We start from the raw sequence: 16,153 nt of genomic DNA, 5'->3' as shown, positions 1-16,153 counted from the left end.
CCCCCCACCACCACTAAAAGCAAGGCAGCCAGCCTTCAGAAGGGAGGGCCAACCCCCAGTGAGTTGGGCACTTGGCGTTACTCTCTGAAAGTGCAGCATTAGTGTAGCCCTCTGCATCTGTTGATTTGATAAAAAATATTGAAAATTACCCTCATGGTCAGAGTCTTACTTTAGATACTTAATAAAAGTGTTTGTAATATTTTTGTTACTAAAATGTCTCACAGATTAGATAAGCTTTGTTCAACTACTCTAACACTTTCACACTTCTGCCAATCAGTTTGCCAAGATTTTAATTTTTGCACCTGACTTCCAATAACTTGACTTTCAATGATTTGTCTCATAGAAAATCTGCCTTCCCAAAACGTACTATATTTATCACAATACCTAGTTATAGTCTAATAATTCCACACATTTTTCCCTTTTTGGGGGGGGGAATACTTTTTCTTTTCTATTCTTCTAGTTTTGCCGTAGACTTACTCCATCAGTTTCAAATATCATAATATCAAGGATATTTTAAGTTCAATACATAAATGAGTTCTTAATAGTTGATGGATATAATGGATATGAGAACGAATTATGAAAACAACATGCAATTAAAAGAAAAACATTATATTTGGTTTCAAAATTTACTATATTTTTAATATCAGGATTGCCCTCTTCTATTTTATTTTATTTTTTATTTTTGGCAAAAGTCAGTAGTGGCTAAAATGGTAATAATAAGGTGGCAGTCTGATAGGTGACTGAAAGATTCCTAACATATTGCAGTGGCTTATTCATGAAGGATGGACGCATCTCAGCATCTGACAATGACTTTGTTCAGGATAGTATTTTCTCTCTTCCACAGAATGCCTTTGGGATAATTCTCAAAAAGAGACTGCTGAATAGAATTGATCACTATTTTTTTTTTACATAAATAGGCCATTAATAGTTGAATGTGTATGTACATCTATTATATTTTCTCTATATTCTTCACACTAACATTTTAGTTTTAACCACACCACTCTCTGAAAAGGTTAAAGTACAATAAATTAAATTTGCTTTACTTATCGCCTCTTCAGTAAAAATTAGTAGCATTTCCTTAAGTAAGTATAAACCCAATATGTTGCATTTTCATATATATTTTCTTCTCTACCTCAGAATTTGAGTTTAGTTTTGATGGAAGTTCTATAGTAGAAAGTCTTATAATGATATTACTATCAAGCTGTAAGAACACGAGTTCATCTTACAGAGGAAGAAGATGAGACCTTCACAGGTTGAGTGGCCCCATGTCACACAAATGGTACCACAGCTATCCGGATCCCTGAGCCCTGGCACAGGTTTATGTGACAGCCTTATGTAAGGAGGACTACTCAGGAGCAATTTACTTTTCCCTTCCCAGGGTTTCAGCAGTGACACTCTTTTTCGCACATTGCACTAGGTGCAAGCCCAGAAATTCTGCCAGGAGCAAAACAACACTCCTTAAACACTCTGTGACTTTCAGAGCCGCATAAAATAAAAGGTTGGAGTTTATGGTTGCCAGCTTGGAGGGAGTAGTTTCTCTCTGGAGCCAAATGAATGTGGAGAACAGATGAGACTGTGGGAGTGAAGTTGGCAAAAGGGAAAGAGAAATGAGCCTATTCTTTTTGGAAAATGAAACTATAATAAATATCTGAATAACTTAGACATTTATTAATCATTTAGAGATTCTTCTCATTTGAAAAATGAAATATATGTATCTTTTGAGTGAGTAACTTTGTATAATAATTTTATGTTATTTTTCTAAATATCATGAAATGCTTATTTTTATTTGAAGGCTAACAGACTGCTTTTAATAATTTGCATATATAGATCTATTTGTGTTCCCTTTTCTACCAAGAACATTACTTCTTATACTGAAATTCCTGTATTCAAGCAGTGACTCATGTTAAGATAATGTGTTCCAACAATTTTACGAAGTAAAAGCAAATATACCTCAGAGATAATGATTATTTAAATTTTTGGTTCATAGAGATAAAACTGTCTGACTTAAGGAGTATGGATATAGGAGCCAAGAATTCTATCCTTTTATTTCACACTCATTTTGTTTTTGAAAAGTCTCTTATCATGTTTGAGATCCTACATACCACACAGTCAACTTGAAGACATTTGTTAGCAGAAGTTCTTTGGAATTTCACTCTTGTGGTGTCCTTAAAGGATTCTTTGTAGATCTGTGCTCAAGAAAAACGCTATTCTAATGCAACCTTCCTGGGATTGCCATTCATAATTCTGTTCTGTGCCTAACGATGTAGTGTAGTGGTTATTGTTACAGCACATCGCTAATGTCTTTCCTACTTGTTCTTTTCACATATTTTCTAATTTGAGAGTATTCTTAATTTCTTTGAGGTTAAGTTTGAAAATGCGTATATTATATTAATTTTTTAAGCAATGCAATTTTTAAAATTTTTTAAGCCTGTTTTGTTATTTCCCAAACATAAATGTAGATAAGGTAGTTTTCCTTGGTATTAGCTTGGAAGTTTTCTAAGTTATTTGTTTCAATCTATGCAACACATGCATGTGTACACACACACACACATCCCATGCACCCCTGTTTTTAGACACGGTAAGCAAAAGAAAAACTACTACACTCACTCAGGGGACATCCCAATGTAGCTCAGTGGCCGTTTGATTTTGTTTTTAATGGAGGCACTTTTTTTTTTATTCTGGGTCTTATATTTTCATTAGAGTTCTATAATCAGTACATCAACATCTGCAAAAAAAATAGCTGGATTTTGATAGGTATTGCATTAAATTTGTAGATTAATTTAGGAAGTATAGCTGTCTCACAATATTGAATTTTCTGCTTCATGAACGGATATCTTTCCATTTATGTAGGTCTTTTAAAATTTCTTTCAACAAGGTTTTGTAGTTTTCAATGTACGTGTCTTACCTTTGTTTTTTTATTGTTGGTTGTGAATATTCATGAAATACAAAGCTGATCGTCAGCCCTCAGGTCCAGGATGTGAAGGCCAGATTCATACTGGTAGCATACTCATTACCACAAATTGCATTTGTACCCTGTGTCCCCCATCCAGTTAACCCCAACCTCCCTCCCCTCCCCCTTTCCCACCCACTCCACTTTCTATCCCTAGTATGTTCTCTCCCTCTGCAAGTCCAACCCACCGATGTGGTCTTTCTTTCCTTCCTTCTTTCTCTCTCAGCTCCCACATATGAGTGAGCAAGTATGGTATTTATCCCTCTGTGCTTTGCATATTCCATTCAACATAAGTTTCTCCAGGCTCATCCATATAAGACCTGAAACTGTAAAATTACTAAGGGAAAATATAGGTGAAATGCTTCAGCAACTAGTTCTGGGCACAGACTTTATGAATATGAGCCCAAAAGCACAAGCAGCAAAAGAAAAAAAATAAACAAATGGGACTATATCAAACTAAAAAGCTTCTGCACAGCAAAGGAAACAATCAACAGAGTGAAACAACAACCAACAGTGTGGGAAAAAATTTTTGCTAATTATGCATCCAACAAGGGAGGAATATCCATAATATATAAGGAACTCAAGCAATTAGACAGTAAAGAACCAAATAACCCAATCAAAAAAATGGGCAAAATGGGCCGGCCTGGTGGCGCACTGCTACAGTGCGCCGTTTGGGAGTGCGGCAGCGCTCCCGCCGAGGGTTCGGATCCCACATACAGACCAGTTCCCGCTCACTGGCTGAGCGAGGGGTGGGCGCAGCACTGAGGGTTGCGATCCCGTTGCCGGTCCCGGTCCGGTACGGGTGCGACACTGAGGGTTGCGGTCCGTTGCCGGACACGAAAAAAGACAAAAAGGAAAAAAAAAAAATGGGCAAAGGAGCTGAATAGACATTTTTCAAAGGAAGACATACAAATGGCCAACAGGTATGTGAAAAAATGCTCAACATCACTAATCATCAAGGAAATGCAAATTAAAACTACATTGAGATACCACCTTACCCTGGTTAGACTGGCTATAATCAAAAAGATGGTGAAGAGGAACCGGTAAAAGGTCATGAAAATCAACTACAATGTATATTTAGAAGTTAAACAAAATAAAAACGGTAAATAACAAATACTGGCGAGGGTGTGGAGAGAAGGGAACACTCCTGCACTGTTGGCGGGACTGTAAGTTAGTACATCCTCTATGGAAAACATGTCTAACATTTTTAAATTTAATTTTTCCTAAGTATTTTATTCATCTTGATGCTATTTGGAAGAACATGATATACCTACTTATGGCATTAATTAGTCATGGAGAATATTTGGGGTGTTATCTCTCAGAACCTGTTTTTATGTCACGTTAATAATGTTGACCTTACAGGGCCACATGGAGTAGAATGGCTTTGTTCAAGTATTTTAAAATTATACTCTATTTTCTGGGGGGAAAAATTATTTGTCTGAGCAGCATCAAGTGCAAACATTCACACATAACTTTTTACATGATATTTGCTCAAAAAGCACTTTTTATTAGGTGGAAATCATCATACCAAAGATTGTATAGTTCCAATCAATAATACTGATACTGTATACCATGCTCCAAATTACTAAAAATACAATTGTATAGGGCCTTTAATTATCACTTGGCATATTTCTCCTCACCACTGGTAGTCCAAGATTTTAAGTTGCTTTGCCCCCACAGAATAGGCTGTTGGTGAAGGAAATTTTTTAATTCAAGCTCACTGTCACTGGAAACTTCACATAGTTCAAAGGAGAATGATACAATATTTTTGCGATTGTTAGATTGAATTTGAATTGAATTCTAGTGTGGAGAACTACGTGGATACATTAACTGAAATTTTACTGTGTAAAATTTTCTTTATAGTAGTACAAGTTCAAGTCACATACAGTACCATTTTTTTCATTTACGTATAGAGAATAACTCAGTTGGGAGAGGTTGGCAATGGTAGTGACATCTAACTCTTAAAGGCCAGGAAACGTGTGTGCGTGTGTGTGTTTGTTTCTAATTATAGGTCCAATGTCTACGGTAATTCTGAAAATTTTCTATGCTACCTTTCAAATATGGTTTTATAGTTGAGAGAAAAGAAACAGCTATGAATTAATTGTTAAAATAGTAGTATTTTGCCAAACAGGCCTCAGCTCTTTTTATCTATTAGTTATGAAAGCAGCACACCAAGGGCATTTTCAGCAGCATCAAACTACATCTCAAGGCATTGGCATGAAATTCTCAAATATATTTTGTTATTTTTTCTAAACTAAAGGCAATGGAAGCCAATTATTTTCATCAAATAACACTTCCAGTTCTTTTAAAAAGGTGTAATGTAAGAACAAACTCTTCTCATGGGAAAGATTTTTCTATAACTTCTAGCTTTTCCTAACCCTTATTTTGGAAATATTCAACAAATTTTTCGAGCACGATTTGGAATCCCTAAGACAGCATTATGTCACCAGTTTCTTGGGTTAGAATTCTCCTCTATTCTTTACCTTTGGGCTGTCTACTTTTATCTCCATTAACCTTTTGGCTTGACTATAAACATTTATTGAAGGCTACCTCCTTTGTCGGTCCAGTAACTCCAAAGGTTAGTGAGAAGTGGATGCTAGTTTGACCTCTTTTATCCACATTAGATGATTCTAATTATTCCTAAGAAATGACACTTTTGACCCATTTTTGTCCTTGTCAAGTTTGTCTAGTTGTGGGCTGTCTAAATGTGAAACTCTGGGCTCAAACCATGTCCAGGAGTGCATATTTTTTTTTAACTTACGATGTAGAGCCTCAACAGTGCACAGTTTTTCTTTAAAAAAACAAATCCAGTTTAACTGAAATTCAAAGCTCCTCTTATGTACCTGAATTGATTTATTACTGAAAGAGACTGCCTAGATATAAAGTGTCAACTTTAACCTTTAAAAATCCATAGGTTATTTCAAAATGGAAAAAATGAAGAAAAACATTGTATAAGTGAGGGTAAGCTAAGTTTTGCTGAGGTTGCAAGCAACCCTAATACCACAACAGCTTTTTATGTAAAGAAAAAGTTTCTTTCCTTCTCCTGTCGTAGCTAGGGGCTCCACCTCCTTAGCTGCTTGCGAAGGAAAGGCTTAATGGTGAATTGCCCATTGGCTCTTATGGCTTCTGTGTGGAAGGGATGCAAGTCACTTCATGTTTAGTTTCATTGGTAAAGTCAAGTCATGTGGCCATACCTAACTTTAAAGGAGACCTGGAAAGTGGAGAGTTGGAAATAATTGATCAATAGCATTAATAACTATCACAACCCTTAAAATGGGCAATGGAGAGTTTTTGTCTTGACGTCTATGACAATCACTACAAACATTATCAGTGCTGAGGAACAGCAGGGATTTAGTGAATGCTTTTTGTATATTTTAGTTCATTTATTTATGTAGCTATTCAGCAAAAGTTTGATGTGCATCTATAGTGCACTAAGCATTGTGCTAGTTGCTTTAAACTACAGCCTCTGGTATAGAAATTATTATCCTCAATTCACTGATGTACATTCTGAGGTTCAGAACATTTAAATTATTTTTCAATCATAGAGTTTACCAGTAACATGTGTCATGATTCAAACCTAGATCATCTGACTCCAAAAGCAGTAATGTCCTTTTGTTATACTTTAACTGTGAAATCAATGGCGATTCCAGAAATGTTTTAAATACTCAATTATAGAAGCAGGAATTATTACAGTCATCACTTATATTTTCTCGTTCTTAAAATCAAGAACAATGAATATATCTAATGACATATAAATGACTAATGATTGTGGAATGACAATGTATAGTTGGTGTTATTTTAACTAAAGGAAAGTTGCTTCACTTTTGAGCACATTTGATAAGGGACTTTAGTCACGTTTTTTAACTGTAAGTTAGTAAATCTGAATACCTTTCGTGTTAGTTTTCTGTTACCGCTGAAACAAATTACCACAAATTTAGTGGCTTAAAATAACACGAATTATTTTACAGTTCTATAGATCAGATATCACATGTGGGTCTCACCAGACTAAAATCAAGGTGTCAGCCACATCTGTTCCTTTCTGGAGGTCCTAGGGAAGAAGCTACTTCCTGCTCATTCAGATTGTTAGCAAAATTCAGTACCTGGAGGTTGTAGAACTAAAGTCCCTGTTTTCTTGCTTCCTGTCAACTTAAGGCCATTTCTGGTTTTTAGACACCACCATATTTTTTAGTTTATTACCTGATTCCCCCCTCTTTAAAAGCAGCAAAAACAGGTGGAATCCTTCTCATGCTGAATCTCTTCGATTTATTCTTTTGCCTTTCTCTTCTACTTTTTTTTTTTTTTCATTTTTTTTTTCCTTTTTGTCTTTTTTCGTGACCGGCAACAGATCGCAACCCTCAGTGTCGCGCCCGTACCGGACCGGGACCAGCAACGGGATCGCAACCCTCGGTGTTGCACCCGCACACTGCTCAGCCAGTGAGCGGCCGGTCTGTACATGGGATCCGAACCCTCGTCGGGAGTGCCGTCGCACTCCCAAGCGGTGCACTGTAGCAGTGCGCCACCGGGCCGGCCCCTCTCTTCTACTTTTAAGAACTCATGCGATTAGATTGGACCCATCTGGATAATCTAGGATAATCCCACCATCTCATGATCCTAAACCTTAATCACATATTCATAATCCCTTTTGCCAAGTAAGGTAGCATATTCCTAGGTTCCAGGAAATTAGGGCCTGACCATCTCTGGGGGACCATTTTCCTGCCTACCATACACCTTTTATATCTGTTCTCTCTTCCCAAAATGTTGTGTGAACTGTGGGATGCTAGATAAACATCACGGCCTCACTTTCCTCATTTGTGAGACCAGGAAATTAAACTCAATGAAATTTAAAGTTGCTTCTGGCTTTTAACATTCTAGAATTCTATGAATCCTTATATTAGAAACATGGCAAAGTGAACCTAATAATCAGTGTGGATATTATTGTTATTTTCTATTCATGGATTTTTCTGGAGTGTAGATTTCATATAATCCTGGCTGACTCTTCCCTTCTCGCACTTGGTAATCTGCTTTGAAGGCAGTCAATCTCTACAAAAGTTGATTTCTTCAGAAAGGAATTGACTGACTTACCTCCTCAAAACTGTAATAACTGGTCCCTTGAGATTTTTTTTATCTACTTACTTACTTCACAGCTTGGGTATAGCTTTCTGCAAGTCTTTGTTCCATATTTGCTCTTGCCTTATTGATTTCAAGTAAAAGAATTTGTTTTCCCTTCAATTCGATTTCTTAATAAATCAGATTCTACCTGTGCCCAGGCATAATAAATGTTTGCCAAAGTTTTAAAAGATATAATGCCTAACTTACCATTAAAAAATGATATTAATCAGCTACTTTTATTTAAGTCACAAAATCCACTCCTCTAAGCCTTTATTTATGTAAAAAATGGAGAAAATGTTAGTACCTAACTCCTGGAGTTGTAAAAATCAAAAAAGATCATTCAGGTGAAGTACTTAACTTAAACGCCAACATTTAGCAAGTGCTCAATAGATGTAAATCACTAACATTTTAATAGTAGTAGTAGTAGGGGTGGGGGTGAATAACTCATCCTGGTTTCCCAGGACTTTGAGATTTTAGCCTTGAAAGTACAGCTTCCTGGGAACCCCTTCAGTCCCACAAAAACCCAAGTGATTTTCACGTTAGTGGTGGTAGTGTTTGGAAACCTTCTACCACCTATTCCACCTAAAGAAAATTATTATTTAATCTTTTAGTTGAAATTCCCTCATCTGAAAATATATATGAGGACCAGGTGAGTGAGGGAAGTGTCTAACAAAATGCTTGTACAAGTAGCATAAATAGTAGTAGCCCTATTCTTCTTGCTTAAAAATGTCTTTACTTGGTAGGGGCTGGGTAGTGATCTCAGTTGGTTAAAGCATGGTTCTGATAACACCGAAGTCCAGGGTCTGGAGTTCAGTCCCTGTGCCAGACTGTAGCCACCCCCAAAAATAAAAACAAGAAACTCTAGTGACTTGCTTCCGTAAGTAAGCACAAAAAATTTTGACTCATATGTAAAGGTCCTTCACAATCTGTTTCTAACCTGCCCTTGCAGACGCATATGCTATGTTCTGCCCATTTATCAATAATGATAATATTGATTATTATAATGGTAACTAACACTTTCTAGTGCTTTTTACATACTAAATAAAGTTCTAATAACTTAAACCGAAGCGTCCCAGAACTATTCCCTGTTTCTCGTACACTCCACTCTCTTACATTGCTCAGGCTTTGCCCACATTACTTCCAGCAACTGCAGATTCTTTCTGTTTGTTCTTTAAAATCCTTCTCGAGTGTTACCTCCTCTATGATGTCTTCCCAGACTCCACAGGACAGGAGTTTCTCTCTTGCCCTTCACTGACCCCAAAACAATGTCCACATGCCTTAGTATTTCCTACCATGGTACTGTTCACATTATATTAAATTCTTTTTATTTATGTATTTGTATCCTTTACTATAAAAGACCTATTCATTTTCCTAGTACCAATCACAGGACAGGGTTTATTTGTGTAATGAGTGGAAGATTATGGTATTGGCAAGTCAATTGATTTACTTTACAGTAAAAGATTTCCTAAATAAAGTGATCAATATCTATTTTTCATATTATCTATGGAATATTATAAAAGCTGATTTACTGTGTAGAATTTCATGTGATTTTAAGGACTATGGAGTAAAAAGATTAAGTAATTTAAAATAATTATTTCCCATGACATAAGAGAATGCAGTAGAAATAAGGTCAGTTGCCCATTTTGAAATCTGTTATTTAAAATCAGAAGAGGGTAGATGTTACAAATAAGACCACTTAGTACCTCGTACACAGCTTAACCCAAATGGTGGACCCCCTCTCCTTGACTTGTTCTGCTTACTAGTTGGAGACCTACAAACCCTAACCTTTGGATTTACCTGTTGCTCTGGTAGTAAAAGGAGCAAAATATGCAAATTTAAGACCTAATATTTAATTAAGTATGGGCCACTATAATTGAAGATTGAACAAGTTTGTTTCTCCTCTAATTTTTCTTTGAAAATGGAGTAAATAATAATAGCCAATCAAACTGATAACGGTAAGTATAACTTGATAACATTTTTGCTTAGATTGTTAATCTGTGTGTGTGTGTGCGCGTGTGTGCGTGTGTGTATACACACACACAGAATATAAAATCACTTCTTTCTTACAGGGCTTTCAGATAACTGTTTTTCAGGGATACACTTGCCAACTACTAAGATATTTAAGTTAAAAAATTAAGACTCTAAAATGAATCGAAATCACTTCTTTCTTACAGGGCTTTCAGATAACTGTTTTTCAGGGATACACTTGCCAACTATTAAGATATTTAAGTTAAAAAATTAAGACTCTAAAATGAATCAAAATATTAAAACTCTGCTTGAATTTGTTATACTTAATCTGGTTTAATACCTCTTCTGTTTTAATATTTGAAATAATTTTTTTTCAGAGTTTTTAAAAAATTCATCAATCATGATTGATTTTTCCATTAAATAGTATATTTCGTAGTGATTTTTACCTTTTATAATGTAATTGATATTTCAGGAAATAGGTCAGCATTAATTTTATGTATAGTTTTTAATATGGCTCTGTAGTTAATAATGGATCAGTGTATCATGCACTATCATTGCTGTCATGAGGTGGGTGAAATGGGTTTTCCAGACTCCTGAGAGATTTGAAATCACCACATTACATGGAATTCCTCACGTGAATACTTGTTAATGCCAATTTGGGAAATTTGTGATAGCACATAACATGTGGGAAAGTCCCAGAATGGGCTGAAATTTCTATGGCAGGATCGTATCTAGGTGAAAATTCAGTTCAAAAATTACCTTGAGACCGTTGTATTGTACTCTGTGTTGTGGTTTCATGATATTTGATATACAGAACACGAGTTGGTGAATGATAAAAGTCTGAATGCCTGTTCACTGTGACTCATCGGGAAAAACAGTCTTGCTAAGGCTTACTTATTTTTTCCCCAGTTTATTTCCTGCCATGTAAATTTATCAACAGAGTTTTAAAGGTAAATAATTTGCATGCCAAGCAGCCCAAAATGATGAACCTTTAGAGCCCTGTATTTGAAATGTACACTGAAAATATTTTGTTAGAACTACAGCACTGTCTGCCTGCTTCACTGCTTCTCATAGCAAGGATGTCATGATTTAGTTGCTCTGCATTTGAATTTATTCACGATTACTCTTTTATAGTCTTTCTGGAGACAATGTATGGTGAATCATTAGCATTATTATTATTTCAGTTACAGTCAGACTACATATTCACACTTAGCAAAGAGGGTTGGATAGATTTCATTATTCATTCAGAATAAGTTCCTACTTTAATATAAATGTTGCTCAGGATAGAGCTTTGAAATGGATCCTGATTCTTTAAATTCTTTCCTGTCTGTTTCAGGAAATAGTGAGATCCTGTTGATAGTAAAGTACAATGTGTCTAAAGTTCACTTCTAAACACTCTGCTCTTTGCAATGAAAGTCATCTGCATTCTCTTTATAAGTCAGAGCCGCAAGAGATCTGTCTAATCTAGGAGATCTGATCCAGTATCATTTAGGAAAAAAAAAAATCCTTGATAATAATTCTAGCATTCAGATTAGTGAAAGCAGTAAAGCCTTACAGCTTCTGTCGTCTTAAAAAGATATCATGAGACAGGGGAATAAGGACTTGGATTATGGTTTGGGAGATTTAGTTGTTTGTAAAAATAAAATGATTAGTACAGTTATTATTCAAGTTTTTAATCAACGAAAGCAAATGGCATCTGTTTGTTATCATTCTTTCTACAGAAGACAAAGGCTCAGGTCCCCATGGTGCTGACGGCTGGTCCCAAGTGGCTGCTGGATGTGACTTGGCAGGGAGTGGAAGACAACAAAAACAACTGCATTGTATACAGCAAAGGTAAAAGCAAGATCATTTCCCTCTCTCTTTGGAAGTATTGAAGTCAGAACATTACAAAACAGCATCAGATGAGCTGGAATGGGAGTGCAAAATATAATTTGATCCTCTCTTTTCCTTTTCCCTTGTGATTCTCTTTAACCTGTGTTTTCAGTAAAGCCTGCTTGGTTTTCTTTTCTTTTTTTTTTTTTTTCTGTACAACATAAAACAAAAAAGTGTCATCGTTAGTTACTTAGTGCCTTACACATTTACCTAACCCTGTATTTGGGTGGCTTGCCTAAGTACCCATTTTTGCTGTTAATTTTATTGATAGCTGGGTTTGATGAATCCCCAGATTCCTCTCTTAGGCATTATCCATCAAAAATTAAGTTCTTTTTGAAATTTAGCAATCCCCATCAAGGTACATGTTCCAGGAGGCACCACATTCCAGCCAGCTTCCTGAAATCACTCATGATGAGAGAATAGCTGGAAATGAAACCTTTGCAATGACAGAAATCTTCCCCATGGTGATTTCAGAAGGGCAGGAGGCAAAAGCCGATGGCTTGCAGAGCGTTGCCTTTGATTTGCTCAGTGTGACATCAACCTAGAGTGCATCATGTAGCTACCTCTGGCTACAAAGGAGCCGCAGCTGAGTGATGGCACATCATGGGACCAACTCTCCATAACACAGGACCCTCTTCATGTGTGGTTTGGTTTTGGGGCACTTCTCTCCACATTCCAGTTATGGACCCTAGCTCTCTGTACTTTCACAGTGAATCCCTAATCTCACTTCTTTGTAAATATTGCAAAACCTTGTGCTTCTCATGTTTAATTTCTTTCAGCTTTCTTTTTTAACCAAATAGACCTACTGAGATCAAAGATTTATTTGCACATTGAACCTAGAAACCATAAAGGCATACAAGGGAACAAGCAAATAAGCACCCCTATCAATATATTAACATATAAAACACTAATCATAACATCAAAGACTCTTAAAAACTTGCTAGAAACAATTACAACTTGTTCCTATAATCATTGCAATTTGTACACTTATAAGAGGATTGCCTCTAAACTACCATAAGCCTTTGAAAGTTGAAACACCGGAAAGATTGGATACCCCTAGAAGGTAATTAATATACTACCCTATTTAACAAAAGGTTCATAAGAGACTTAGGTAGGGGAAGTAATTTACCATGGTCACATAGCTAATAAGCAATCGAGTGGGTTTCAAACACACATTTGAGGAACTTAAGATCTGTTGTGAATACTAGAATATGTCCTCCCTGAATTAAGCTTTAATACAGCTCAGCGAAATAGGTAGTTTTGTTCTCATTTTACACCTGTGACTTAGAGGGGCGGTGTGATTGCCCGTGGTCCCGGTGAGCTAACAAAAGAGGCCAAAGTCAGCTCCCGGCCCTGACAACTCCAAAACCTGTGTTCTTTGTACTACATGACTCTGTCTTTCCCCTTGCCACTGTTAAATGATGTGTAAATCTTCTCAAACCACTGAGGCCTTTATGCCTAGAAATCACAAAGATATAGAGTGTGGCACTTCCAAAATGTATTTCCCTTGCCACTGTTAAATGATGTGTAAATCTTCTCAAACCACTGAGGCCTTTATGCCTAGAACTCACAAAGATATAGAGTGTGGCACTTCCAAAATGTATTCGATGGAACCTTAAGATTGAAGAAAGAGCCCCATGGCCAAAAATCACTTGTTGTAGCCCTTCTGGAAAATTCACAATACTTGCTGGTATAAAACGTACAAACAAACAAACCAAAAACCTAACTCATTTGGCCACATATTTTTATTTCTCTTTCCGATGAACATCTGTTGAAACTAATGCTTTGGTTAACAAACTGGAAAACTCTGCTGCAGACTACTGCTGCAGAGTAGTCTGATTTCCTACATGGACCTCAGAGGCCAGAAGCTAATTTCTAGTATTCAGATTGCCTTTTGAGGAAGGGCATAGCTCACCCAAGCATGTCCTAAAGTTCTGTCAGTACCTTAATATTTTGGGATTCGGGGATCATTTGTGTCATAGAAAATCTGACAACAGGAAGCACCTCTGCTCCTACCAGGACCCCCTCGGGCTCTGAAGTCTTCTGTCTCCACAGGCTACATGTCTGATAAATCTCCTCAAAACAAAAGGGTTTTGTAGGCGGAAGGGTTTGACAATTTAGGTTTAACAGGCATTAACTTGAACATATTATAATGAGTGAGGCATTTTTATAATGTGTATGTTGTTTGTTAGTTGGAGCTCTTTTGTGTCAAAGTGATAGAAATCCAACTGGAATAGGCACGTGCAAAAGGAAAAAAAAATAGTGTATGTGTATGTATTTGTGTTGGGGTTAGAGTGATTCATCTGCTCATATAACTGAGAGCCCAGGCAACCATATTTCGGACATCAGGAATAGCTCGATTCAGTTGCTCAAACTTTGTCCCCAGATGGTCTTTCTCTGTTTTCTGATTCTTCTTTATTGTGTGGACGTCATTCTTAGGCTATCCTCTGGAAGCGGAAAACTCCAGACTTATCCTATCAGCATAGCAACATGAGTGAAAAGAGAGCATTTCTGGGTTTTATTGGGGCACATCACACACCAATTCCTGAACTAGTTAATCACTATGCCTCTCACTGGCACACCACAGTCATCCTGGGGCCTCAGATGAGCCACTGAGATGGAGGAGAAATTTTTTTCCTGAATGAAACCAAGGAGATGCTGCCACAAAAGAATGGTTGTTTGATGAGCTAACATCCATGTACCCAGATGCAACACATTATTCCTAATGTCTAATAAGCACTCACCAAGGATGAAAAATAAATCCCTGATGCCACAATTGTAATTTCCTTATTTGTTTTCTAGCTAAGAACCTAAACTGCTGATAAATTCTATGCCAAAATCATTATTATAGAACCTGGCTATCTGAGAGGATATCTGTATCTTTTTATAAATAGAGTATAAATTACATTTGTGTAGCATTTTGTGAAAATGCCTTGACTGAGATTTTTGAAAGTGTTTTCTTATGGTGTGAAGATAGGACACTTAATGTATAACTATTACCATTTAAGAAGTATACTTGCTTCTTAAAGTATTCTTAAATATGGGCTAATAGCGAAATTAAATATAACTATAAAGCTTTCACCCAGGGTGTCCATCAAATAACTATTATAAAATTATATTCTATCACTTAGTGCAATTTGACAGGCTGCCATCATCTTGCTTTATCAAAGCAAAAAAAAAAAAAATCTAGCATTTGGCTTTAACATTTTAATCTGATGTACTGTTTTCCTGCCTCAACTACCCCTTGTCATTCCAGAAAGTAATTATGTCATCCAGACATTGATGGACCAGACTTTTTGGGTCGTCTGTTTTTGCCATTATTCTCAACAGACTCCAGATAATTCTAATTTACTTATCTCAGTGGAAAAATACTAAAAAGCACCATGCTGAAGTTAAAGGGAACTCTGCTGGAGGGCAAGATGAGCAAAGTCCTGCCCACTTACTCCTAAAACCCACTATCTGTTAAGCATGAGTGATCTACTTCTTTGCGTTACTATGTGCCATTTTATTCTTTGCTTTCCAGCATTTGCAAAGTGTGGTGAGTTTTCATATGAAAAAATAGAGTTTTATGGTTTTGAGTTTAAAAATTCAACTTTTAGCATCTTCTATGGGGGGTTGTTCACTCAGTTCATTTCAAATCAGGCATATTTACATAAATAACTAAAGTTTTTTATGTGGTTGTTATTTCAAAGTAGGCACATTCTCTAGGTCCCCAGATTAAGAGAATAAGCACTGTCAATTAAAACAGTGAATAAGTACCAACTAACCCTCACTATCACTTTTAACCACAGATGTTTTTATGTGTGAAAACACAATATTATTGTAAAAAACTGTATTGCATATGTAACCTTGGGCAACTCACTTACCCTCTCTAAATCTTGATTTTTCTTGCTGTAAAAATGTAATAGCAATGGCTACCTTGCAGAATTCTTATGAAGAAGCATCTGTACACATGATTGCATATGTTTGTTGCATATTACATTGCTGATTATCTTATACTCAGCCCAATTTGCCCTTGTGGAGATAAGTTGGCACAAATTTAAAAAAAATGAAACTAGGTCTTCATGTTGGTGAAGATCATATTGCACAGATGTGCAAGAAAACATCATTATATGATATCAGATTCATAGTAAAGAATTCTATAGGTCTCATTCAATCCCTCTGAACCTACATGTATCTGCTAAGATTTGTGTTACAGAATCACAGGCCTGAAGCCTGTGCCTAAGGCTATCATTGGATTCCCCCCCCCCCCCC

At 36.4% G+C, this 16,153-nt stretch overlaps 1 protein-coding gene across 1 annotated transcript in view; it reads left to right on the top strand.

Annotated features, from left to right (window-relative positions):
* ZFPM2 (zinc finger protein, FOG family member 2) overlaps window positions 1–16,153 on the top strand; it is a 408,841-nt gene that overhangs the window by 235,921 nt on the left and 156,767 nt on the right. The window contains exon 5 of the mRNA XM_008574052.1: window positions 11,749–11,860. Within this exon, the coding sequence (XP_008572274.1) occupies window positions 11,749–11,860 (112 nt within the window). The remainder of the gene's footprint in view (window positions 1–11,748; window positions 11,861–16,153) is intronic.

Source organism: Galeopterus variegatus, unplaced genomic scaffold, assembly GCF_000696425.1.
Source record: "Galeopterus variegatus unplaced genomic scaffold, G_variegatus-3.0.2 Scaffold991, whole genome shotgun sequence".
Taxonomy (NCBI): domain Eukaryota; kingdom Metazoa; phylum Chordata; class Mammalia; order Dermoptera; family Cynocephalidae; genus Galeopterus; species Galeopterus variegatus.
Note: the sequence above shows the minus strand (reverse complement) of the source record. Positions and strands in the feature narration are given on the sequence as shown.